This window comes from Helicoverpa zea, chromosome 9, assembly GCF_022581195.2.
Source record: "Helicoverpa zea isolate HzStark_Cry1AcR chromosome 9, ilHelZeax1.1, whole genome shotgun sequence".
Taxonomy (NCBI): Eukaryota; Metazoa; Arthropoda; class Insecta; order Lepidoptera; family Noctuidae; genus Helicoverpa; species Helicoverpa zea.
Genome location: NC_061460.1, coordinates 1,656,101 through 1,683,453, shown reverse-complemented (window position 1 = coordinate 1,683,453; position 27,353 = coordinate 1,656,101). Strand labels below are relative to the sequence as shown.

The following is a 27,353-nucleotide window of genomic DNA, read 5'->3' as shown; positions in this document are numbered from 1 at the left end:
CATTATCTTTGACCCCAGTATTCCCTCGACAACTGATATTTATTTTTTCGATACATATCTATACTAATATTATAAAGCTGAAGAGTTTGTTTGTTTGTTTGTTTAAACGCGCTAATCTCAGGAACTACTGGTCCGATTTGAAAATTTCTTTCAGTGTTAGATAGCCCATTTATCGAGGAAGGTTATAGGCTACTTTTTATCCCGGTACGGGAAGTAGTTCCCACGGGATGCGGGTGAAACCGCTGGCAGAAGCTAGTATTATATAAACTAGCCTTTTCCCGCTGCGGCACATGTGAGTGCCCCTGAGGATACTGCTTCAGCACTCTGAATAGAGATAGGTATCGAAAGTCCCACCTTTCCTTTTTTCACCATTTTGTAACATCAGATACCTAAGGATTAGAAAGTTATGATTTAAAAAACACATTTACATTTAAATAACTAGGTGAAAGCAGCATCGAAGGTGAAGTTTAGTTAGTTCTATTTCATTTCAATGGCCGTTAACAGGAATACATTGTCCAAGTAATTCATTCTATCATAAAACAACACCATTCCATGAAGAAAGGTAAAACTATTGTTTGTTTGCAATAAAGGAAAAGCTTCTTTCAATAAAGTGTTCATTAGTGAAAAGAAAATGTTTGCCATTAAAACGTACCATGGTCTTCTAAGGTCAAGGAGAAAAGTCAACTAGGAAGCGGCTACCATAGACATAATATTAGTAAACAGGACTGCGCATATAAACCCAAAAAACGAGCCGAGTGAAACAGTTAGTACGGAGGCTGTCTGTCCCTTTCTAATAGGGTGACTATGAGATTAAACTAAGTGAGACAAATCCGAATATGCTAAGATTATTAAACGCAGATTGGTATTGAAGTTTTAACTTACGCAGTTTGTGACCTTAAGATACTTATGAAGGCTTTTAATAATTAGCGGGAATTAGCAGTATAAAAGCAGGAAGATTCGAAGTGAAGACTGTTTTTTTTTGTATTTCTACTTCATATATAGACTGCTGAGCCATTTATGTCGCCTTTCTTCATTTTTTGGGAAGCTATAACAATAGTACAACAGTTTTAAAATCCATCACCCATATTTTCACTCATTACAAGAATTCATGGGCACCCTAGTTGTTTGGTTTACGAAAATGTTATTATTAGCTAACCTGTGGAACGATATATTGCAACCACCATAGGATTCACTTTCACAAGTATAAACACAAAACTTTTTCACCATTTAAATAGTTTAAATCGATTTAATACAAAAAATATAAACAAAATTTTAAATGCTGATTACGCGCCAAGAATGTTCAGGGTTACCGCAAGAAAAAAAAAAAAAAAAAAAAACAAAATAAAAATTTATGTTGTTTATGTTTTAAGAATATTATATTATTTAAGAATATTTATATAAATAATTTATTCGTATAATAAATTAATGCGATTTTTATTAATTGGTTGACTTACAATTGTTAAAATAAGATAAAAATATATGTGATTCAATTGTTTTTTTGGGAAGACAAAACTGTTGACCACAACATTTTTTTATGCTGGCAAGGTGTTAGAAAGAGACAAACGGCCTCCGTTCTAACTATCCCTCTCGGCTCGGATTTGCCTCTGTGTATTATGCAACAAATTTAGTACCTTATTGCGTTGGAATAGAGTTCATTTTCGTAAATATGTATTTTGAGCGTGCGCAATCTTGTTTATTATATTACATCTATGGCGGCTACTTAAGCGTACACCATAATTATAGTGACTATAGTCTGTTTTTTAATCTCGTAGACTAAATTGACACTTACAAAATGTCAAACTTTCTAATAATTTTGCTAGCTCTGTGGTGCAGTGTTGTACTTACGATACCGGTTCGTTGAATCGTAACTTTTTATCTATAATAGACGAATTTAATATTCATTCAAAGTTTTATATTTAAAATTCACGTACGTACACATGGCTGTACGACGTGCTACAAACTGCCAGGGATATCTGACCACGCAAAGCCATGCGTAATCATCAAGGATAAGCCCATTATTTCAGGATGACTTATTGTAAAAAGTTACGATTCAACGAACCGGTATCGTAAGTACAACACTGCACCACAGAGCTAGCAAAATTATTAGAAAGTTTGACATTTTGCAAGTGTCAATTTAGTCTACGAGATTAAAAAACAGACTATAAGTAATGTTAAATTACTTTTGAAATTTAGATAACCATGACAATAACAAAAAATATACACATATAAGTTGCTTTTTTTTCCTTTATTAAGTACCATGTATAAAATTAATAATAATATTCTTTTAGCCCAGAAACTTATTTATGAACGCAATCCAAAAAAAAGCTTTTATGAACGCATCACTAAAAAAAAGTTGCAAGACTAAAAAAAATAGTTCAGAAAGGAATATAGTGTGAAATTAATGTTTTTAAAATACACAATTATATTTTGAATATGTGTTGCTTTGACGTTATGTGTTTTTTTACCTACTTACGAACTTTATTTATCTCAGTACTTTAATTTAAATTCAGTAGAATCTGAAAATATTTTTGGTGTAGAAATGCCGCTTTTCAAACTGGCAACATTGGCACCGTTCTTTTTCTCTGTGAGTGTTGGAGACACGTGCGTCGTTTACGGCGAAATCTCTAAAATAATTCAAAATGACTGAAGGAACAGCAACAATTCGCACGCGCAAATTCATGACCAACAGGTAAATGTGGGAAACTTACGGTTTCAAAGTTGTACGAGTTAAAATAGTGCCGGAAAGTGGTTGCCTCGCCATGACAGGTTATGTGTGACAACGTTTTTGGTATTTTGTAGATTGTTGGCGCGCAAGCAGATGGTATGCGATGTCCTCCACCCAGGCAAGCCCACCGTCAGCAAAACTGAGATCCGCGAGAAGTTGGCGAAGATGTACAAGGTGACGCCCGATGTTGTGTTCGTGTTCGGATTCAAGACCAACTTCGGCGGTGGCAAGTCCACTGGCTTCGCCCTCATCTACGACACACTGGACTTGGCCAAGAAGTTCGAGCCTAAGCACAGGCTAGCCCGCCACGGTCTGTACGAAAAGAAGAGGCCCACACGCAAGCAGCGTAAGGAACGTAAGAACAGGATGAAGAAGGTGCGTGGTACCAAGAAATCTAAAGTAGGAGCGGCCGCCAAGAAGTGATGTGACGGTTAGGACTGTAAGTTACTAATAAAATCCAAAAAAACCTATGTTGTTGTTGTATTTCTTGATATATCTTCATCCAGTGTTGGAACAGTGACATTTGCAAAGTGAGGTTAGTTTTTGCTAATCAAGGCATCTGTATTTCGGCCAAATAAAGTAACTATGCAGTGTATGCCAGTAGCGTCTATTGTCTAGTTGGATCTAATTATGAGTCTCTCACTATATTTGCATTATTGATGTTAGGTCCAAATATAAAGAAAACAAGGTTTTTGACATATTATCATAATTTATTTCAAGTCTATAGATCTTACATTCTAAAGTTCTTCTAAACAAACAAGACACCTGTAGTCAGATGATGCAAAATAAGTCAACTCCCTCCACACAAATATTAATTTATAAACATAAATTTTCAGTCCAGACGCTAAATATTCAATTTGTAAAAGGTTGCTTACAACAATATATTAACTGTTGTTGCAGTAATAACTTTCTGATGCAATTTTCGATATAATTTAATTAACTGAACTTTCTACAAATAAATTTTTGCATCCCATACAATAAGCAAATATTTCACATGCTCAAAATACGGCCCGAGTTCTCGGTCGACATAAACACCAATTTCCTTGCAACAACTGCATACTATGAATTTTCACATCCAAGTTATAAAGTATACAGTTTTAAGAAAATCTGATGTTTATGTTGTTTGTGAACTTTGGCTTTAGTCACATTCAGTGATGCAGTCAATCTCTTCACAGCTGCTTAGGTATTACATGCAGTAGATCATGTTAAGTTCTCCTGTTGTTGTCGTAAGTATGTTGGAGTTACTCCTGATCGCAACCTGGGCCTGTTGTGGACTCTTCGCTCATGGCGGCATATCATCTTTCTGAAAAGATAATGGAAGTTTGGTTTGTTGTAAGCATTGGTAAAACATTAAGTCATGTTATATAGCTACATACATGATGATGGTGGGCCATTTTTTTTAAGTTAGAAATAGCAGTTTTAGATCACAGACAGTTTAAATCATGTAGAAAACTGAAACTGAGCAGCGTGACTGACTGGAAGTGGACTTAAAAAAATGAGACATTTACTGTTCCTATTGCTATTACATGGTAGTGCATTTATTTATCTTTCAACATATCATTTATATTTTTAAATATTAAATTATAAAAAATAAAATAATAAAACATTTAAAAATATAAACTATCTACTATAACTATTACATTATTATTAAAGGGCAAGGTTACTGACCTATGCTAAGGGGTTTGAACAAACTTACCTGGTAGAAAAGGCTTTCCCACATGAGTTACAAATATGTGGCTTTGCTGAACTGTGTTGAGTTGCTTGATGATTTTGTAGAGCCTGTGGAAGTATTCTTTAGTTAATTTATAATTGTAGATACAACAGGATTGTTTGTTGCCAGTAGAATTTATATTTTCAAACCTGCTTTAGTTATTCTTCTTTATATGCGAAAAAACTGATTATTTACTGAATATCCGTAGTAAATGGGTATAGGTATGTATTCAATGCAATGTATTGCAAATTATGCACCCCTTTTTCTTCAGTGGATAGATGTCATGTCAGATAATTATCTTGGCACACTTGTTAGTTGCATAACTAGACTTGGTGGTCTTAATTCTATTCAAGAAGAGACCTACACAATTTAAATGAAAATAGGTTTTATCATTTACTTATTATAAAATCCTCACCTCCTTGAACCTAAAGCTCCTTTCACACAACTCACAATGAAACGCCGGCGGCAAATGCCTGCGTTTATGCGACGCTAGATTGGACGAGTTGAAGAATGTAGCCGCGCAGTGTGTGCAGGACAGCGGCCGCTCGCCCGAGTGCGAGCGCGAGTGCACCACCAGTGCGTACTTAGTGCGAGCGCGGTACGCGCAACTAGAGCACGAGTACTGCAGCTCGCCCGTGTGTATTAGCCTTTATAAAGAAAAGGTTAATGTTGTCTCCATGAGAGCTAGGTATTTTAAATTGAAATGTCTTTATACGAGAAACATATACCTACAATGGCATTAAAATGTTCATCAGTCAAATGAATTAACTATGATTTCAATTCACACTGGCAAAGTTATTTGGAATGAGCTTTACATTCTATATCTTACATACCTATGCCTTTTTAACCTAGTCATGGACTTGAGCTCCAGGCCGCAAGTTTCACATACAAAACTCTTGTTATCACTACGGCAAGTCGGCAACGCCTCATGTTCTGTGAACGCCTCCTAAAATAAAAGGGAGGTGGTATTATTAGCAATGGGCATTAGGTACGTACATGGTTATGTGAAAGTTAAGGACTTGGTCATATTATTGGTATTATTCTCCAGGAGGTAACTCATTACTAAGTAACAGCTGCTCTGGTTGACCGATCTTAAGCTCAAGCAATGCTTGGCACAGTGAATCCAATCCATAGAAGGATGACCATCTGGACGTGACAAGATGGTCCGTGTTTTGGAAAGTAGGTCACATGTTGTAGAGGCATGGAGGTGCACTGGTACTAAGCTGCATCCGATTATTTACATCTTGTATTGTTGTTTGATACCATCACTAGAGTTATAAACATACATACCCACACTAACCTGACTAACAAAAGTCTGTCTACATTTTCCACAGGCCCATTCCCTCACGATTTTCGCGCCTCTTTTTATGAAATACCCGCCGTGATGTCTGGTAACTTTCATGTCACTTTCTGGCGTAATGCGACTCACTGCAAAATATGAAAAAAAAAAAATTTAGCTTACATACGATTTTTTTCATTTTTGCATAGTGAAGCACAGTTACAACTCGTTGCTATTTAATTTTGATAGGCGGTACATTATGTTAGCGTTTAGGGGCTGGCCATGGACAGAATAGCGCAGCACAGCGTACATAAGCGACAAAGAAATATAAATTAAATAATAGCCCAAAAATATGAATTTCAATGTTTATGTATTTAATACAAAAACAGAAACCTGCTACCTTGCATGTTCAATTATATTCCCATACTAAAAGGATTTTTTTACTATTTCCACTATGCCCTGCCGTCAATTTCAATAGAAGCTGACCCTCAGAGCCGCATTTAATGCTATATAAACTGAATTATTCTTCTGTTTTCTTTTGACTTCATCATAATCGCTCTTGAATGTGAATCTTAGTTCATACTTACAATAAATTATAAGATAAAAAATAAGTATACCCATTTCAAGTTCCTGATGTAGCCTCCATTGAGAGACCTCAGCGGTTTCTTTCAGCTTCACAGCACTTTTCAGCACAACTTCACATGCTCGACAAATGTGTTGAGGCTTGCCATCATTTTCTTCTACCTTGAATATCAGAACTGCTTTAAAAAGGCCTGTTTTAATTGGAACCACTTTTACTTTTTACCATGCTAGAGGCTTTTATTTTATAAAACACTGACTTATAGTTTGGATTCCACAGATTCTGACTATTTTCATAGGTATCAGGTTAGAAACGATTACACTGGTCAACTCAATTTTTGTTTTCTGATTTTTTTTTTACTGTTATTGGATGTTTATATAGCCCTGAGTATGTAAAAAAATACTAGGAGATTGATAACAGCTTTACTTTTTTTAATATACAGTTTTATTATTTTAACTAAAAAATACAAGAAAATTAATACATATGGTAACAAAATACCTATTCAACACTATCAAATGATCTTTTATAAGATTTCCTTGAATGGACGACTTTAGGTAGATCTCGTTTCAAACTCCAGCGATAGTCTGCCATCATATGGGATCCCACCTTCCCTGATAACGCTCTTCCATTGTCCGAATATCCTGGTGAAATCTTTCACCCTGCTTCTCACCCAGATTTTGTGGGAATCGGTCTAAATGAGAGTCCAGGAAGTGGATTTCTAAGCTCATGTGACACCCTAGCACTTGCAAGTTCGATAGCATGCACTCAACAAGCTCGACATAGTCGTCAGATTTCTTGTTACCTAGGAAATTACTCATAACCAAAACAAATGAGTCTCGTGATTTCAATTGGGGTCGTTGAGCAGAAAATAAGTTGGGATATACCACTTACTTCGATTTCCCATGGCTTGTCCAAGATTACACAATTTTATTTTAAAGTTTTGATGATACGCAGTTTTCACAAATTCAGACATAGGTTTTCAATATTTTTCAAATATATATTTGCCACAAATGTAGCAAAAACAATTTGGATTTAGCGCACAACATCTTCTTGACGTAGCCATATTGTAAACAACAATAAATTATAATGGCTTATGTTTAACTGATCGCCAGATATAGTAACAAATAGCAGACAAAAATAGTAAATGATCACCAAAATGAAACTCGCATTTTAATGTAAAACTATAACCAAAGTTTTAACACTTTTCTATCCTATTTAAGTGAAATTACTCCAAAATAAATCATTGTTATCCCAAAAGTAGTAAATGATCATCAAAATTATACTAGCGTTTTAATATAAAATGATAATCAAAGTTTTTACATCTTGCTATCCTGTTTAAGTAAACTGACTCCAAAAAAATAAGTTCGGCCTGATACAATTAATGTAATAAGATTATGGGGACCCTTTTCCTGCACTAGGGTGGAAAATTGTCTATTGCATGCCTCTAACTGAACAGTGCGATAAGAGTGTGTTTTCGAGGGAGTGTATTGAGAAACACATTCTTCTTCTTCTTTCTCCTGCCCTGTTCCCAATTTTACTTGGGGTTGGTGCAATATGTCATTTTCTTCCATTTTCCCCTGTCACTCGTCATACTGACACTCACGCATGCATTGCAAGCCGGACACATAACTTAATATGGCATCATAATACTTTATTTGGTAATAAGCCTACATTTTATGGCAATCACAGTGACTTATTTAGACAAAAATAATACATTAATTTGGTCGTCAAGAGTTGGTGATCATTTACTAAATTTGGTGGTCGAATACAATTTAAAGTGAGGTCGTGACTAAAATAGCTGGTACTATTACATTTTTAGACTTTATTTTTCTGGTGTTCAGTAGATATTTCTGGTTACAAAACTAAGGGTATCAAAGCATTTTATGGTGGTCATTATATTTGTTCCCAATTATAATTAAGGTTTTGTTTTCACAAGGCTACTTTGATTTCCTAGATAAAAAGTTTCATTAGCTTTCCTCAATAAATGGACTACAACTCAAAAGCAGGTTATGCAGCTTAAAATATAGTTAAGTATTAATAAAACAATTAAATAAGTGTGTAAAGAAGTACAGTGAGTAGTAGTTTTATTAAGTTATTACCAAAATTTAAGGTTTGAACTTGTATTGTATAAGTTAATTTATTGAAAGGGCTAGCTGGTTCCTGCAGTTCCACACTGTCTCGGAGGAACTACTTACTGCACCAAGATAAAAAGTAGCCTATTCTCTCAGGTTTTAGACTGTGATTCCCAAACAAAGCAGTTGTTGCATGAAAGCCAGAAGGACAGGACTCCGCCCCTAAGACAACCCACTGACCGAGTTATTTTCACATTTATATTTATTGATGAAAAGATTACCTGTACATGTAATATTTGCCTGATCCCTGCTACAATGTCAAAGTCTTGACTGCTAAATATCTTCTTGCAGCCTACTTTTAGGCACAGTCTACAAATATTCTTATTTTCTTGGGCTTTCAGCACCTTTCTTAGAGAACTGGAATCAGGAAGGTGTGTTTCTATCAGTGTCCCATGTATTTTAAGGTGGTTGGACGTTTCAAATGAATGAAATGAAATATTGAAAGTGTATTTCAGTGTAAGTATAAATGAATGGGAACTCGCATGGTGATTCACCATCAGCCTATTTTTATTGTTGCATGCCAAGACACAGGCCTCCACTCATAGTATACCGAGGAGAAATGAGATACTAACTGATAAAAGTTATAAGATTTTAATACACCAAAACTTACGTTAAGGCCTTATATGATTTCTCCATGTTGTTAGCTTTAAGCCATTTAATTTTGTCAAATTCACTTTTGCTTAACTTAACTGACGCCAGTTTTTGAACTAATAGTGTGGAGGACATGATATTTTGCTTCGTTTCAACTTGTTTTCTTTAAAAAACGATTTTTAGATTTGTTTATTATCAGCCAGACCATAGAGCCAGACATTGACAGACATTGATAGAGTAATAGAGTTGTCGCCACCGGCGAGTTGGCGCCGCGGCGCCTTACGTTTGTGATAGTGGTCTTTGTCTATGACTAAACCTCCAGCATAGACATAATATAGTAAACAGGACTGCGCACTTTTAACCAAAAAATGAGCCGAGTGAAATAGTTAGTACGGAGGCCGTCTGTCCCTTTCTAATAGGGTGACTATGAAATTAAGCTATGTGAGACCAATCCGACTTTGCTAAGATTATTAAACACAGATTGGTATTGAAGTTTTAACACTTCAATTAACTTACGCAGTTTGTGACCTTAAAATACTAATATAGGCTTTTAATAATTAGCGGGAATTAGCAGTAATAAAAACGGGAAGATTCGAAGTGCAGACTGATTTTTTTGTATTTTTGCTTCACATATAGACTGCTGAGCCATTTATATCGCCTTTCTACATTTTTTTGGGAAGCTATAACAATAGTACAACAGTTTTAAAATCCATCACCCATATTTTGACTCATTACAAGAATTCATGGGCAGTTGTTTGATTTACGAAAATGTTTTTAGTGCATTTATTTATCTTTCAACATATCATTTATATTTTTAAATATTAGATTAAAAAAAAAAAACATTTAAAAATATAAAAAATAGAATTTACGAAAATGTTATTATTAGCTTACCTGTGGAACGATATATTGCAACCACCATAGGATTCACTTTCACAAGTATAAAAGCAACACTTTTTCACCATTTTAATAGTTTCAATTGATTTAATACAAAAAAATATAAACAAAAATTTAAATGCTGATTACGCGCCAAGAATGTTCAGGGTTACCACTAGAAAATAAAAAAAGCAAAATAAAAATTTATGTTGTTTATGTTTTAAGAATAAATACGAATAAATTAATGTGATTGTTATTAATTTGTTGACTTACAATTGTTAAAATAAGATAATTTTTTTTTTCTATTGTTTTTTGGGCAAAAAAAAATGTTCATCATCATCATCATCATCATCATCTCAGCCATAGGACGTCCACTGCTGAACATAGGCCTCCCCCTTTGATCTCCACAGATACCTGTTGGAAGCGACCTGCATCCAGCGTCTTCCGGCGATCTTTATAAGGTCGTCTGTCCACCTCGTTGGTGGACGTCCTACGCTGCGCTTGCTAGTTGATCACTAAAAAACTGTTGATCACAACATTTTTTTATGCTGGCAAGGTGTTAGAAAGAGACAAACGGCCTCCGTTCTAACTATCCCTCTCGGCTCGGATTTGCCTCTGTGTATTATGCAACCAATTTAGTACCTTATTACGTTGGAATAGAGTTCATTTTCGTAAATATATATTTTGAGAGTGCGCAATCTTGTTTATAGTATATTACATCTATGACCTCCAGTCACTGTAGAAAAAGTTTTTTTAGGATCATAGACAGCCCTTAGGTCTTACGAAGTCTTAAATATTATACAGTACGAAATAAGCAATGCAACCAAAAAAGTCATTTATGTTTTTATTGAGTTTTATTGAACACGTATAAAAGCACGTAGGTACAAAAAATATCTCTGAAACTGAAGGTGGACACTAAAATTTCCTACGATCCAAATTCTTCTCCGTACATCTCGTATATTGTTGGACAATGCTCCTGAGCCATCTTCGCATACGGCGAATCTTTTTCTATTTCCATATTAAAAGTTAGTTTGTTCCAGAAATGATGAGTGTAGGCATTGTCAACGTTATGCAACTCTCCTGTTTTGAAATATTCATCCTTCCTTGAATAATGAAGCGGATAGAAATATTCTGGGCCGTACACTTCGAGACCTGAAAATATAAGATAGTAGAATAATTGTTACAAAACAACCATAGCTTCGAATAAGGCTTCTATCCTTGGGGATGGCTGAAAAACTGTTGAGATTGTACTACTAACCTTGACACGTGTTCGCTGACCAATCTGCTAAGTTAGGAGTATCGCAGAGTTTATGGAGCACTCTCGTTATGGCACCGGGACCATTATGAATCCAGATATCTGGTCTGTAGGTTGTTTTAACCTCACTGAAAGAAATAATTAAAGGAGATAAATTATTTACTTTATCCTCGCACCGGTATAGATACCTACCCTATATGTAATTATACTCATGAGTTGACTAGGTATATATATTTATTATATTCTTAATGTTAGACGGCCCCTAAACATTGTGAAATAAATATTTTTCATACGGTAAACTGTGCACAATAATACGTACCTATTGCACAGTTTAATTGATAGTCTGAGGGCCTCTTTTATACAATATATATGTACCTAATGCTTTTAATTATATGAAAAAATATTAATAGAGCTGAGGAGTTTGTTTTATTGAAATAATTTATACGGGACACGACTAAAATCACGGGAAAGACCATGATAGCAATGACATATTTATTAGTTATTTTAAACTAAAGCTTGTTTTGTCATTTTTGAGAACACCTTCCTTTCGTTTTGGACTCCAGTCAATTCACCAAAGTTCTTAAAAAATAACATTTCTTCAACCATAGAGTTTGCCTAGAGGATCGAGCGAGGGAAAACAATTTGAAACAAAGTTTGGCGCCGTTTTGTTCAATATCTTTTACATTTTCAAAAAGTCCTTGTTTAATTTCAAATGCAAATAATGTAAGTTTAATTAGATGGTAAGTACTACGTAACCAACTTTTATTTGTTTCTTAACATTTTGATGCCTAGCTAGCGGCATCATAATCTTTGTAAAAAATATGAGTAAAAAGGAGGCGGCGGGCGTGCCGGCCCGACTGAAAAAAATCAGCAATGTACTATTTAAAAGCTATTTATAATCCGACAACTTGCCCACAAGTTGAAGGAACAAAGTTTAATTTATACCTAACTATTTATCACATATCTAAATCTCAAACAATTGTAACTAAAAATAATATTGACTTTGTGAAGGCCGCTAACGATAACGTTTAATTGTTCAATTGGATTAGTTAAGTATCTTTAAATGTTGAACACGAAAAGGATATGTCGATTTATATCTGTCTGTATGGCTTATCATGTTTATTTTTATTTGTCATTGATATTTGTGTGCATAGCAGTTCTGGATTTATGTAGGTACAGGCCATGTCACAGGGGCGGCAGATTTCAGGAGATAAAAGTAAAAAAAAGGTCCCCCTGGCCTATGGAAAATTATTATTTTTAATGTAAGGTTTGTACATCATCATCATCCTCCGAGCTTTTTCCCAACTATGTTGGGGTCGGCTTCCAGTCTAACCGGATTCAGCTGAGTACCAGTGCTTTACAAGAAGCGACTGCCTATCTGACCTCCTCAACCCAGTTACCCAGGCAACCCGATACCCCTTGATTAGACTGGTGTCAGACTTACTAGCTTCTGACTACCCGTAACGACTACCAAGGATGTCCAATGACAGCCGGGACCTACAGTTTAACGTGCCATCCGAAACACAGTCATTTGGTGTCTAAGCTATACTTAGAAAGTACATACAAACTTAGAAAAGTTGCATTGGTACTTGCCTGACTTGGAATTGAACCCGCGCCCTCATACTCGAGAGGTTGGTTCTTTGCCCACTAGGCCACCACGACTTTTTCATGTAAGGTTTGTACATGGGGCGGCGGAAATAAAGTAGCCTACACCCATTAAAAACATAAATCCGGCACTGGTACATAGACAGTTAAGTGCAGTAAAACGTTAGGGCGGAAACAATTTTTCTGGCTTTCGTCATAATTAATTTTCAGATTGATTTAAGATGCTGAAATCAAAACGCTCGTATTTCTATAGGTATACTAGGTACTATCTAAGTAATTTCTATTAACGATCGTGTGTTGTGTTGACTAAAGATGGATAAAATAACTGGATCTATTTTGTTTCGCGATTAGAGATTGTTCGACTCAATACAATTTATACGGAGCTAATGTCAAAAAGCAATCTCTAATCGCAAATGTACAGATTGGTCGGTTATTGTAACAGTCACAGTCACAGTTAGTCAACACAGAAATCAGAATAAACGATTCTGAAATAAAACTGCTCGTGTTTCTATAAGTACCTACCTCTCTACGTATACGTGGGGGAATGTTCTATGTACGTGGATATCTACATTTCTTTTAGTCAGCACCTTGTCAACACAGATTAATCCATTTCATACGATAAATTGGTAGGTACCTAATTATCGTGCCAAATCGATTAACTACCAATTTTCGGGTAAACGAGTAGGTACCTACAATCAGATGGCATGGTTACTGTATAATATCAAAGCCGTTTTCCCGCGGTTTCACCCGCGTCCCGAGGAAATTACTGCCTATACCGGGATAAAATATAGCCTATGTTACTCGGGAAGAGTGTAGCTTTCCAACAGAGAAAGGATTTTTAAAATCGGTCTAGTACCTAGTTTTTGATCTATCCATTACAGACAAACAAAAATGCATTTTTTCCATTAGTATTGTGTGTGCGGATTCCTCTATTATGTTAGTTTAGATTAATGACACCGAATTAATAAGGGCCTGCGCATAGGTACCAGGGGCCCGATTCTCCTAAGTTAATAATGTCAAAACCGAATAGAAATCGAATCGCAATATGATCGCAATAGCAGTTTTAACACCATATCGGGCATTCTGCTACTAATAAAAGACCAATCGTATTCGATTGACATTTGATTGGTGTGCGATTGGTCTGGTATTTTGGTGATTTTGGTCTATACGGTAGTTTGTTGTAGGTACAATCATTTTGCAATCGTAAATCATTTGCAGACAAAATGGTTCATTATTGAATGACAGAAAAGGATAAAAACGTTTATTTCAAAGAAAAAATAGCGGAATGCCACATACGCTTCAATCGTAATCGAGTCGGGATTGGATCTCAGTCGAATCGAGTCGAACGTGAATCGTATGTCGCTTAAGTAAACTTAAGAGAATCGGGCCCCCGGTTTTTGTTCTGTTGTTAACTTTTGCATCGACACACAGCATTGGGTGTGTATTGATACGCGAGGTATCAAATCGGTGACGTCAGAGAGGCAAAATTATTTAACATGAACTGGAATACCAGGATGATTGATGATTGCAACTTGATGACCGTTGACCGTGACAACGTTAACGGAATGACTATCTGCATTGTTATTAGGTTTCTATTCTATTTTACCCATCTTTATTGTGTTTTGAGCATTATTATTCTAATGACAAATGAACATGTTGCATATTTAAATAACGTCACATTATATCGCGAACTGCGTCTCTCGGATTAGTAGCTTAGGGTAACTTAGATCCTGAGAAATTCCTCTAATCCTAAACGCCAAAGGTACAAAAATAGGTGTTTCATTAGCCTATGTGAAATGGGTGTCAAGTACATTCTTATAATTGGTAGCTAGAACTATTTTATATCTATCAACTTATCGATTTGCTATTTGCCCAAGTTTTCGACATAAAACTTACTTGATAATAGCATCAGCGAGTTTTCTTCCCAAGTGATCCATAGAAATAGCGATAGCTGCAGCATTCACCAAGCCACTGTCTTCCTTTGCTGCCCAATTGTGTCCCAGAGGCGTCAGGGATCTGACAACCATCATATCTGTATCCAAATACACCCCTCCCCACTTGTACAATGTTAAATATCTAAGGACATCAGAAGTATGTTCCACCCGCCACTTGCTCGCTTTGAAAGGCTCGCTCTCTACCATTGCTTCCAAAGGAGTCTTTTTGGCGTAGTCAGTAATGTGCACCCTAGCGAATTTCACGTTCGGCAACAGTCGTAGTTTTGCAATGCAGCTCCTTTGGTAGACGAAGTCGCTGACTGGTGCACTGAACATCACATAGACTTGTCTTCTCGGGTGAGCTCTTGCTGCTGACTCGACGGCACAAGCTTGACGAGAGTCCAGCCCGCCACGACATGAAGTCTCGTGAAAAAATATGGAGTTAGCTCGCGGGGAAAAACTTGCGTCCTCAGCCGACGGCAGTGCATCGCCCTCATCCACGTAATGGCATGATATATTATTATCAGCCGCTTCTAAGTGCATGATAAAAGGTTGTGTGTTCGACATATTTTTCAGGTTAACATAATAAATAGTTATACCACTAAAAACAATAAAAGTAATCAATACGATCACATTTTTTCTTATAAAGAAGTTTTTCTTTTGACTTTTAGACGAGTACATATTTCAACATTTCCCGTGTTATTAACACGAGAGTTTGAAAACGGAAACTTTTAACTGAACATTATCGAATTTAGATAGTGATCGCGTTTTAGTTATAACACGAGATTGCGATACAGATTGTAACTATGATCTAAAGACAGACACTGTCGTAGGATTATGTTACACGTCTGTTGGGTGGACAGTAAAATAGCGATTTATATGTTTTTATCATGCCTTCTAAGTTACAAGCGTTCACCGAAAATCACGCCCAACATCTCTTATAAAATAATTCAATTCACAAGTTCTCTGTTTCGCGTTGGTTCCATATTAAGGAAAAAATAAAGATTAACTGTTGCCGAACTATTGAAAGTACCTACCTAAGCATTTTTTATTCTGTGTAATCTAAAAAGGTGTAGCTGCGTGTGGCTAATTTCTAATTTCAGAAGAAAACTCCAATTATTTTCAGTCCAGATGAAAAACTCAATTTTTAATTTGTCGCTTTACGCGATTTTTCGTACTCTATATCCATGACATTACAGCTACCTACAAAATGCAATACTGCGGAAAATACTTAAATAGGTAGGTACTTTTCATATAAATAAAAAAACTAGCTTCCGCTAGCGGTGTTACCTACTTCTTGAGGTAACTCTTGGTCTCTGGAAAAAATAACACTATTATTATTCTGATGCCTACCTATAAATTATGTTACATAGTCACGTCATATTCAATAACTTTCGCGCTTGATAACTAATATATGTCACCGGAAAATAACAAGATCCGTAAGTTTATCAATTTACTAGGAAGTTTATAAACTTTCGTAAGATTCTAAACGGGAGATAAATTGTTTTATTTTACGTCCACATTTTCGTAAATATATATACCTTAGTAAGAATGTGATACACGTACGAATTAATTTACTTTTTCCCTTATTAGGCCGCAAAGTTTTACGACTTTATACGAATAAACAGTACTTATCGATTTTGCTAAGAAATAATTAAATGATTAATGATCCGGCCACGATGTTAACACTGTTTTAAAGAATAATAGTGAAATTAAACTCAAAGTACATAAACATGTATTTTCAGGGTCTTCGTATAGGGTGCAAATATAAATACTACATTCTCATTTGGTACGGTGTAATTTTTTATTTTGCATTTATTTGGTACTGTTGGAATATACATGGCAAATATAACTATAAATACGTTGAACATGCGACGTGGTGGAAGACGGAAGCAGTCGAGGAACCGTGCCATGTATCCAGGGAGAATGATGTTCTTGAACTCGTAACTGAGAAAACGAAAATACCTTTGAAGTTTGAACTCCATATTTTTCCACCACACGTCCTGTACGATTGATTTATCGCCACGTCAAGCATGTGCAATAGAGTCGGCAGCTAAAACAAACCCTGAACGTCAAATTAACGTCCTATTCATTTCATCAATAGAAGAAGACACCGTAAGAAATGGCAGCCTCAGCACAATTCTAGATAAATATAAAAATGTGAAACTAAGAAGAGTGCTTATTTCAGATTATGCAAGTAGGACACCTCTAGAGTCCACTGTAGCGAACATTAGTGTTGATAATGATATGTTGTTCGCACAAATGTCGAAAATAATGAAATACCTGACGTTGTATAAGTACAGCGGGATTTATTTAAGTTTCGATGTGATTGTGGCCAGGAACTTAGATTTGCGGCCCAATTGGGTAGTTAAAAGTAGTCCAGCGTCGTTGTCGGCAGATATGTTTGCATTTTCCAACAATACAGTTGGAAGGAAGCTAGCTAATGGCGCTATGGGGTATGTGTATTTTTCTTTTGAGTCGAGCATGTCTTTTTACCGTTTGTAGTTCATTAAACTCTGTTCCTAAAGATACGTTTGCTTTTTGCTCAGATTTTTAAAGAGTGAATTATTAAACAAGGAGCTGGATTTCTGGAGCTATAATGGGCCATCTGCGTTAACTCACTTGCTGTCTAGGTGGTGTACCACGGATCAAGTGGAGCAGATGACGTCGAATGTATGCCAAGGTATCTGTTATAATAGGGTTCATCCACGGGTTCATCATATCCGCGTTAATGGAATACTTCAGCTAATTTTACTGTTGATTGATATCCAAACGAGATCCAATTACGATTGAAGCGTATGTGGCATTCCGTATCAAACCAATGAAATGTCATTGGAATACGATTGGTCTTATATCCGTTAGCAGAATGTCTGCTAAGGTTAAAACTGCTATTGAGATTACATTGTAGGTATTCCAATTATCACATTATTACATTAGCAGAATCAGGCCCCAGGGATTTAACAGAGATCCTTCCAGTCTTTCCCGTTGTAGTTCGTACCCCAGGAGAGCAATTAATATCTAATATTAGAAACCATTTTCCTATTACAGATATCGCAGTACATGATCCAAAAATGTTCTACCCAATAGATTTCCATGACAGAAAACAATATTTTGAAAATGTTGACTGGGAAGAATGGAAAAAGAAGGAAATCTACACTTATTTCATATATGAGCAATTTACCAAATATAGTCTGGTACCACCATTGTCTCTTTATGGGAGGATTGCTAATGAGTATTGTCCACTGACCTACGAACGATATACTGATAATGGTTTATGGTATTATATGTAGATATAATAAAATCATAAATATAAAATAATGATGGGTCAGCCCTCTTAGCCAACGGGTCTGTCTACATTTGTAAATGAATAAAATAAAAAAAATCTATGGAATTCAAAATTTCGATACTAGGAACACATCTTGGCTAACGAAACAGAAATAAGATAGTTGTAATAAAATTGACATATTTGTGTATTTAGCTTTTATTTGTTTCAACATTTCTAGGAACTAAATGTGACTTACAGCCAGTTTCTTCATCAAAAGTTAAAGCCAAAGTAAAAGTCAAAGTAATGTCTAAAGTAAAAGTAACGGTCAAATTCAATTTTTCTATTAGTTTTGCTGTCACTTTAGCCTTGAAAAAACGAATTTGACCGTTACTTTTACTTTAGACATTACTTTAACTTTAACTTTTGATGAAGAAACTGGCCGTTAGTTGCTAAAACTGCAAAATAAGTGGGTTTTTTTATTAAAAGTCGTTTCTGCTTATAACTTGCACCAGAATATAATCCATAATGTGCATTACTATATTTATAATGCTTTCATTATCATTAATGGACGACTGGTGCACGACTATGATAATAATATAGGAACACTCACTATCACGGTGTACCTAACTGATGATGTTGTCGAAATAAAGGCTCTTTACAGTCCTGGTCATGATAATAAAAAAAATGGCAGGTAAAATCTATAGCGTATTGAATAATTAATATATTACGGTAGGTTAGATGTAGCAAATTGTGTCTTCTAGCTAATCTTGAATGGATGTAGGTGATTATGAAGTTAACTTATTTTGGAAAATGGCAGATACATAAGTGTGCTGAAGTTTATTACTTTGTTGTACCATGCCAATCTCAGCAACTATAGGTTCGATTTGAAAAGAAGAACAGTCTTCACACGCACACAGTGTAAATTCTTACAGTGTAGAAAGGCTAGGCTACACGGAATGCGGGTGAAACCGCTAAAGATAGTCATAGATATCAGAATGATCATCGTTCGTACCTAATCAGTAATAGGTACTTAGTCTATATCCTGTGCTAATGATCACTTTTTGAAATCATAACAAAACAGCGTCAAGCTCTGAATGAGTTGTCGTGACTTCCTACGCGGGTAGTTACAGGCATATTATAGTGGCATTTACTATTTAATTCTTCGAAAACATTTCCTGACAATCATGTCCTCTAAGCATTATGTAATAAAGGCGAGATTGGTGTGCAGCACTGTGACACAAATATTTCTTCTCACCAGTGTGTCCACCGCCGACTAATTGAAAAACGTTCAGACATTTCTAAATAGGTATGTACAAAACTTGTAAATTAAGTACATACAAGGTGCCTATTGTTTAGCAATCACTGATAAAAACTTTGTTAAACATAATCCACTTAAGACTAGTATTGTTCATGTGATATTGAACAACTTTGATCGTTTTGATAACAATAGAGATATTGTTGTAAAATCATTCAGCATTCAGGCAGGAAGGCATTCGGCATTTTTGCAATATTTTTTGAATACTTATAATTTTTGTGTGCGTTCGCGCAGCGGAATGTTGTTGAATTTAAAGATTTTAATTATGCAGATAATTAGTGTAAGACGTCCTATAATTGTGTATGGTAAATAAAAATTTGTGTATGCAGCCATTGTGGAGAAATTCACCAAAAACAGATTCCGCTGGGCGAACGTTGGCGAACGTTGTCCTGGCGGAACTTTTTTTAATCCATAGACTTTAGAAGAAAAGAGATGTGTCCGAAAATTAGTGTGTATTTGTGTATAATTGATTATGTATGAATGAAATCAGTGCATGCACAAACTTCGGAGAAATTCAAGTTTCCGCTACGCGAACATTTGGCCATTAGCTAGTTTTCATATAAAGCGCTTACATAGAGAGCTGTAGATTTTTACATACGTTGTTTTGAATTTGTTTATATTTGTTTAAAAACAGATTTAGAAAAAGTCGTAGGGTTTAAAAGATAAAAATATAAACGTAAAATACACTTATTAGGTCTTAGTTCTTAAAGTATGCAGTTTGGGGTCTAGATTTTCACGTTTACACAAACCTTGTAAGTGTCTCCAACATGTTGCCAAGTATCAATGATGTTCCGTTAGTAATTAAAAAGTTATAGGATATTTTACCATGAATAGATCACTGTTTACAAAGCAGTCGAATATCACGACGTTCTAAAGGAATTGCATGGTAAAATGTATGCCAATAATTAGTTTAATCATTCAACTATTCACTTGCAAAATTTCATGTCATTAAATTCAGTAATTAAAGAAAGACAATTATAATACTGACGGAGCATCGAAACCCTACATAATCCGACCAAGTTCGGTTAGCTACAAAAAAGCGGCCGTGCCATATGTCTAAGAAACGTTCTTAACTTGGAAGGTTAGTATATTTATTAATATGGTACAGTTGCGTACACAAGCGTTAGGAAAAAATAAAACAATTTTATTTCTTGAATGAAAATTATTTTTTTAATAATGACGCCACTATCTACGACATTTTAGTTAAAATACGTAACGTTTATTAACGTTATTTTTAATCACGTAGTTAAGCAATTTATGTAAGTAATAATAATAAAAATATTTTTGTACACGGATATTTAAATAGAGAAGTACTTGTTAATTGTAAAATGTAATATTGTATGTATTGTAGTATGTATGTATTTAAGTATGTATGTATACTGTATATTTATTATTATTCATATATTGTAAATATATATATATTTTTGTGTTCTTTGTTGACAATATTTTTAACAAAAACTTTGCACCTACCACAGCTTTTTCTCCACCACCCAAAGGTAGACTGGCAGAAAACGCCTATGGCGTTAAGTCCGCCTTGTACGAAATGTGCAGAAGCATTAAATAAATAAATAAATAAATAAATAATTGAAAATTTATTTTTATCGTAGATAGAGTCATTATTATTTAAAAAATATTTTTCAATCAAGAAATACAATTGTTTTATTTTTTCCTAAAGCTTGTGTACGCAACTGTACCATATTAATAAATACTAACCTACCAAGTTAAGAACGTTGCTTAGACATATGGCACGGCCGCTTTTTTGTAGCTAACCGAACTTGGTCGGATTATGTAGGGTTTCGATGCTCCGTCAGTATTATAATTGTCTTTCTTTAATTACTGAATTTAATGACATGAAATTTTGCAAGTGAATAGTTGAATGATTAAACTAATTATTGGCATACATTTTACCATGCAATTCCTTTAGAACGTCGTGATATTCGACTGCTTTGTAAACAGTGATCTATTCATGGTAAAATATCCTATAACTTTTTAATTACTAACGGAACATCATTGATACTTGGCAACATGTTGGAGACACTTACAAGGTTTGTGTAAACGTGAAAATCTAGACCCCAAACTGCATACTTTGAGAACTAAGACCTAATAAGTGTATTTTACGTTTATATTTTTATCTTTTAAACCCTACGACTTTTTCTAAATCTGTTTTTTAAACAAATATAAACAAATTCAAAACAACGTATGTAAAAATCTACAGCTCTCTATGTAAGCGCTTTATATGAAAACTAGCTAATGGCCAAACGTTCGCGTAGCGGAAACTTGAATTTCTCCGAAGTTTATGCATGCACTGATTTCATTCATACATAATCAATTATACACAAATACACACTAATTTTCGGACACATCTCTTTTCTTCTAAAGTCTATGGATTAAAAAAAGTTCCGCCAGGACAACGTTCGCCAACGTTCGCCCAGCGGAATCTGTTTTTGGTGAATTTCTCCACAATGGCTGCATACACAAATTTTTATTTACCATGCACAATTATAGGACGTCTTACACTAATTATCTGCATAATTAAAATCTTTAAATTCAACAACATTCCGCTGCGCGAACGCACACATAATTTTTTGGACATATCCATTGCCTATAGGTGTAACACTAACAATAGTGCTTGATCGTGGTAGAAGTGCGTTAGAAGATCAGGGGCCCGATTCTCCTAAGTTAATAATGTCAAAATCGAATAGAAATCGAATCGCAATATGATCGCAATAGCAGTTTTAACCATATCGGGCATTCTGCTACTAATAAAAGACCAATCGTATTCGATTGACATTTGATTGGTGTGCGATTGGTCTGCTGTTTTGGTAATTTTGGCCTATACGGTAGTTTGCTGTACAATCATTTTGCAATCGTAAATCATTTGCAGACAAAATGATTCATTATTGAATGACAGAAAAGGATAAAAACGTTTATTTCAAAGAAAAAATAGCGGAATGCCACATGCGCTTCAATCGTAATCGAGTCGGGATCGGATCTCAGTCGAATCGAGTCGAACGTGAATCGTATGTCGCTTAAGTAAAATTAGGAGAATCGGGCCCCAGTAGTGGTGATGGACAATTCCAAGCCACCGCTTTCCCTTCGTCTAGCTGAGGCTATTATTGGTTGGCTGTTCCTATTTTAATCGACGCTCCCACTGTCACAGCTACACAAAGACTTGCTTGGATTGCTCTCTTTCACTTACATTCTGAAGCTGACAATGGAATCTACTTCATATATTTACAAGTTAAGTTCATCGCGGTACAATAGATAAATTGAAGGACAATATTTTTTAGCCAGAGCCTCGTTGTTTTGATACATATAATGCTCATCATAGTTATACATAATATCACTAAGAGCATTCCATATTCGAAACGAGTAATTTGGTTGATAGGTCGCTATTTTAAATTCACGTGACCACAAAATGTTTCTAATCGGGAAAAACTTCTCGTACGGCAGGATTCCAATATCTGAAAAGAATTAAGGAAAAAAATTAAGGGGATTATTAATATGTATTTTCTTGCTCATGGTTTCACCTAAGTGTGACTTATTGGGAACTACATCGCGCACCTAAATGAATGCCTGGTGTAGGTCGCAGACTTAATATTTTTTTCAAATCGAACTAGTAGTTAGTGAGATTAGCTCGTTCAAGCAAACAAACACTTCAGCTTTATAATATTAGTAGGTTATGTAGACGTGTTAAGGCGCCGTAAATTAAAAATTAAAGATTTTTACCTACACAGGTGTCCCAATGTATCCTTTTTGGGCAAATTCGTTGAATCGCTCTTCTAATAGGTATCTCACCGGTACTGTACGACTCGTTAGGTTTGTAGGTTTTCTTTATTTCCCTAAAAACAAATAATAATAAATAATCAATTTTCCAATCAGCTACTGTTCTATATTAAGATTTTTTGAGAAATTATTTATAATTTATTGGGAATTTCCACCTCAAACGCCTATGGAGTTTGATGACAGTTAATTTAGATAACTCTAGTGTATATGGTTACTTACTCTAGTATAGCTTTTGTTATATTCCGTCCAACTTCATTTGCGGCAAACGACATAATTCCAGTCGCCACATACGTATCGTACTGTTGCACAATCCAGTTCGGTGGCAAGTTCTGCAAAGATTTTATCATAATCATGTCAGTTTCGACACATATACCACCCCATTTATAAAGCGTCAATATTTTCAGCATATCTGCAGCGTACTGCATACGAAATATGCTTCCTTTTAAATTGTTTAGTATAGACTGCACGGCTGTCCCTTTGGAATATTCAGAAATGTTGATTCTCAGGAACTTGACGTTGGGGAATTCGCGGAGTTTCGCAAGGCAGCTTGCCTTCAGCGTGTCTTCGGCAACTGGCGAGCTGAATAGTACATAGACATCTTGTCGAGGGTGTACCCTGGCTGCTGATTCTACCGAACAAGCTTGTCGTGGAGTTAGACCACCAATGTGCGAAGTATCATGAAAGTATATTGAATTACTTTTCGGAGCAAAAACAGGGTTTTCGGTCGACGGCAACTCTTCTTCTAGATTGGAGTAATTCTTTGACTTCGCCCAATCTACTTGAACCAGCTTCTTTGTAATCATAAGTATAAACGTTAAAACAAAGACAAACCCTAGGCTGGGTTTTCTTTTTAGTGTTCTTTTCATTTTGAGATCGCTCTGTACTGACTCACTCACACGTGCATTGCTTTGTACTTTGACTGAACAAATTGTTGTTGTTGATATTGTATTGTTTAATCATATTTGTAGTGTTTAAAATTGACCCAATAATTTCCGTAGCGTGTCGCTTGAAAACACAAACAAAACCCGACCGGATGTTATGTGCAATATTCATACTTTTGCACACAAAATAGCTTAAGCAAAATACAATTTTTAATATCACATTCAGATTTAATTAGTAAGTAATCGATGTAGTAGTTAGACATGGACGATAAAATATAAATTACAGCTTAAGCTTGATAAAAATACGTAACCGAACCAACCTAGTCGCCATCGCCACTGGAAACTTTTGTGGTAAAGTTTTGAAAGTAATAAAACCGATTGGTCCGCGCGCACCAAACAGTAAACAATTGTTATGTGCCTTGTTCTAAAACTAATATAAAAGAATTAACATAATTATATACAAGCAGACGTGATTCACAATAGAGGCATCACGACTCGAAAGATTTGGTACCTACATCTCTTCGATTAGCAAAATTTACCTCTAGACCCTTATCTATTCCTTTTCTCTCAACTCTTTTCTTCTTCTTTAAACTTACGACAAGGTAAATAATGATGAAATAACGTTCCGTCGTGCCTAGATATAACTACCTATCTCAGACAACTTTTATTTCTTTGTTGGAACAAAAACGAAGTGTCGAAACATTTTTGCTAATCTAAACAAATCTAATAGGAATGCTTCTTTTTTTAATTTAAGAGTCGAACATTAAAATGAACATGGCTCAGAAATGCATTCTGCTTATAACTACAGCGTTCTCCATAGTGACAATCGTTCATATCTTCTGTGACAAGAATCACAGTGGAGAAAGAAAAGGTAGATACTATTTCCCCCGATGGAAGAAAGCTGTGCCTAACATAACATGCCATAATTCACATAAATCTCTAAATAACGATACCTTACCATCAGTAGAAGACAAAAGTTTCAATCCGAAAAGCAAATCAATATTCTTCCACGAGACGTCGTGCCGCGGCGGCGTGGACTCGCGGCAGGCGTGTGCCGTGGAGTCCGCCGCCAGAGCCAACCCTGACTGGGAAGTGTACTTGCTGTTTAACGCGCCCGTCTCTGACGCGATGCTCAAGAAGAGCTGCCTCGTCAAGCTGCTGCAGTACAGCAACGTCAGGCTGGCCAGGATACACGCGGCCAGCTTCTCTAAGGAGTCCGCCGTGCAGCAGATAGTGAGGAGCAAGCTGCCTCACAGTCGGTACCCGGTCGAGCACAGCGCTGACATCATGAGGATGCTCACGCTGCACCGGTGGGGAGGACTCTCCTTAGATCTTGATATGTTGGTAGCAAAGTCATTCAATAACCTACCAAAAAACTGGATTGTGAAAGAAACTATCAAGGAGCTATCGACAGGAGCTATGGCGTTTTCAAGAGAAGGAATCGGACACAATTTCACTGGCGAAGTGCTTAAGTAAGAATCCAAAAATGAAGATCGTTAACAAAGATAAAATGCTAGCTTATGTTTAATTATTTTTTAATATCGAAGTAGGTGCTGATATATCCTACTTTTTTCAGAGAAATGTCTAAGAAATATGACAATAAGAGCTGGTCTGGCAATAGTCCCTTAATAATACAGAACGTGCTGCGTCGATACTGTAACCGTACCGTGGATAAATACGGCTTTTGCAATGGTAAATATTATCCATAATCACAAAATTCCCTCCATGGCCCAGCAATCTCATCCTTTATTATAATAACACCACACTACAATTACGCCAAGTTTTATTTGGGTGCACGATGAAGTTCTCTCAGGCTATGTTTGACGTTCGTGATTGAACAGCTCGTAATTTCATTATTTATCAGGCAAGTGGTTCAGATTGCCTTTGAACCAAATAGGTAGCTTTGGACTGAACACAGTCAAAAGCAAAAATCATTTATTCAAACTTGGCTGCAAGACAGCGCTTTTTGAACGTCAGGAATTTACATAAGACAGCCCCCAAAACGCCCACCCTTCACCACTTCCTATGTGTTTTTGCTAGGAAGAAGAAGTGGCGCAACTCCCCAGCAGTATATGTCTGTCCGAAGGTTATTCAGTCATTCAATTTTTTCAGGCGTCAACATCTTCAGGCATGACATGTTTTACCCGATTCATTACGCATCAACCGCCTCATACTTTGAAGCGAAGCCACTCAACTTAACTTATGAACCGTACACGTATCATTTATGGAATGCACTGACGGAGATCTACGATGTTCATCCGAATTCGACTTACGCGCGATTGGCAAGAAAATATTGCCCAAAGATTTATAGAATGTATGCTACATCATTCGGGGTTTAGAAGCAGAAGATAGGAAGCGGTGAATTTCTGATCACCTTGATTTGATATAAAATTAAATATTTTTTGCCGAAGATCGGACAGGAACGTTTTTTTTTTGGGTTAAAATATTTCTTTTTCGGTTCAGATTTAATTTTCGTGACTCACCTTCCGAGGTGTTGTGTGTTTACTTAATTGAGATGTTTACATAATAGTCAAATCCTTTGTTTACTTTGTTACTGCTCGCTAGAGCGAGAGGACCAGAAGGATGTGTCACATTCCTACAGGTGGAATCTCGCCTTTATACATTCAACGTTATTTGTTACGGTGGACACGAAAAACTGTCTGCGCTTGGTGGTCTGAGTTTTCTAAAGTGACTATTTTAACTAGGTGTACGTTTGTTCACAAATTGAGTATCTTATCGTTGCAAGTGTTGCAACATGAAGAATTTTATTTAAAAAGAATAAGTGAAGCCCTAAACTAACTAAATAAAAATGTCGAAAATAATACGATTGAACACAGTGTTGTTCTTGATCTTATTAGTTTTATGGCTGATTGGATGTGTTATAATGATGTTGATAATAAAAAATACTGGCTTACAAATAGAGCAGGGAGATGTAAATGACAAGACACCAACTATGCACTTTGGCTAGACTAGATAAGGCCAGCCAGATACAATAAGTGAAATGATCCAGAATTCCAGGCAATATGTTCTTCAAATATGTGAAATGTGTTTATGTGTATGGGAGATGTCTCTTTGGAAGATCATTATTTTAAAATGTTTAATTTATTTGTAATACTTGTGCATATGTTAAAGACGTGACATAATTAAATTACAGACCTAACAACAAGGTTATATAATAAAACAATGTTCAGTAAGCATTAAACAATATTTTGATACTTAGTTTTAATATTTCCCTATAATAAGATCATCTATACATATAATAAATGTTCATTAAGCTAGTTATAATACAGTTATAATCTTATTTGTAAATAAATATGCAAGTAATTTATTAGTATATTATGAAGTCTTCTTGAAAAATTTGTTTTTAATTTACCTCCTTCTTAATGCAGAGTTCTATAATCCATTGTTTTGCGATCAGGGA

General features: G+C 35.6%; 5 protein-coding genes and 1 pseudogene across 5 annotated transcripts; 3 read left to right on the top strand and 3 right to left on the bottom strand.

Annotated features, from left to right (window-relative positions):
* The first annotated feature begins 2,529 nt into the window (after positions 1-2,529).
* On the top strand, positions 2,530-3,195 carry LOC124633329 (40S ribosomal protein S24). The gene is made up of 2 exons (XM_047168517.1): positions 2,530-2,689; positions 2,800-3,195. The coding sequence occupies exons 1-2, from the start codon at positions 2,640-2,642 to the stop codon at positions 3,146-3,148; spliced, it is 399 nt and encodes a 132-aa protein (XP_047024473.1). The 5' UTR covers positions 2,530-2,639; the 3' UTR covers positions 3,149-3,195.
* A 219-nt stretch (positions 3,196-3,414) lies between these two features.
* On the bottom strand, positions 3,415-9,254 carry LOC124633328 (zinc finger protein 320-like). Its single transcript, XM_047168516.1, has 8 exons — positions 9,038-9,254; positions 8,649-8,784; positions 6,333-6,459; positions 5,737-5,864; positions 5,270-5,382; positions 4,852-5,083; positions 4,422-4,504; positions 3,415-4,028 (listed from the first exon to the last, which is right to left on the bottom strand). Exons 1-8 carry the CDS (start codon positions 9,151-9,153, stop codon positions 3,926-3,928), a joined length of 1,038 nt encoding a protein of 345 aa, XP_047024472.1. The 5' UTR covers positions 9,154-9,254; the 3' UTR covers positions 3,415-3,925.
* A 1,475-nt stretch (positions 9,255-10,729) lies between these two features.
* LOC124633228 (lactosylceramide 4-alpha-galactosyltransferase-like) lies at positions 10,730-15,528 on the bottom strand. The gene is made up of 3 exons (XM_047168401.1): positions 14,648-15,528; positions 11,150-11,274; positions 10,730-11,043 (listed from the first exon to the last, which is right to left on the bottom strand). Exons 1-3 carry the CDS (start codon positions 15,364-15,366, stop codon positions 10,817-10,819), a joined length of 1,071 nt encoding a protein of 356 aa, XP_047024357.1. The 5' UTR covers positions 15,367-15,528; the 3' UTR covers positions 10,730-10,816.
* Positions 15,529-16,418: 890 nt separating this feature from the next.
* On the top strand, positions 16,419-17,975 carry LOC124633229 (annotated as a pseudogene).
* Positions 17,976-22,499: 4,524 nt separating this feature from the next.
* LOC124633233 (lactosylceramide 4-alpha-galactosyltransferase-like) lies at positions 22,500-23,917 on the bottom strand. Its single transcript, XM_047168404.1, has 3 exons — positions 23,271-23,917; positions 22,995-23,107; positions 22,500-22,729 (listed from the first exon to the last, which is right to left on the bottom strand). Exons 1-3 carry the CDS (start codon positions 23,915-23,917, stop codon positions 22,500-22,502), a joined length of 990 nt encoding a protein of 329 aa, XP_047024360.1.
* A 783-nt stretch (positions 23,918-24,700) lies between these two features.
* On the top strand, positions 24,701-26,333 carry LOC124633230 (lactosylceramide 4-alpha-galactosyltransferase-like). Its single transcript, XM_047168402.1, has 3 exons — positions 24,701-25,404; positions 25,509-25,624; positions 26,045-26,333. The coding sequence occupies exons 1-3, from the start codon at positions 24,701-24,703 to the stop codon at positions 26,269-26,271; spliced, it is 1,047 nt and encodes a 348-aa protein (XP_047024358.1). The 3' UTR covers positions 26,272-26,333.
* Positions 26,334-27,353: the final 1,020 nt, after the last annotated feature.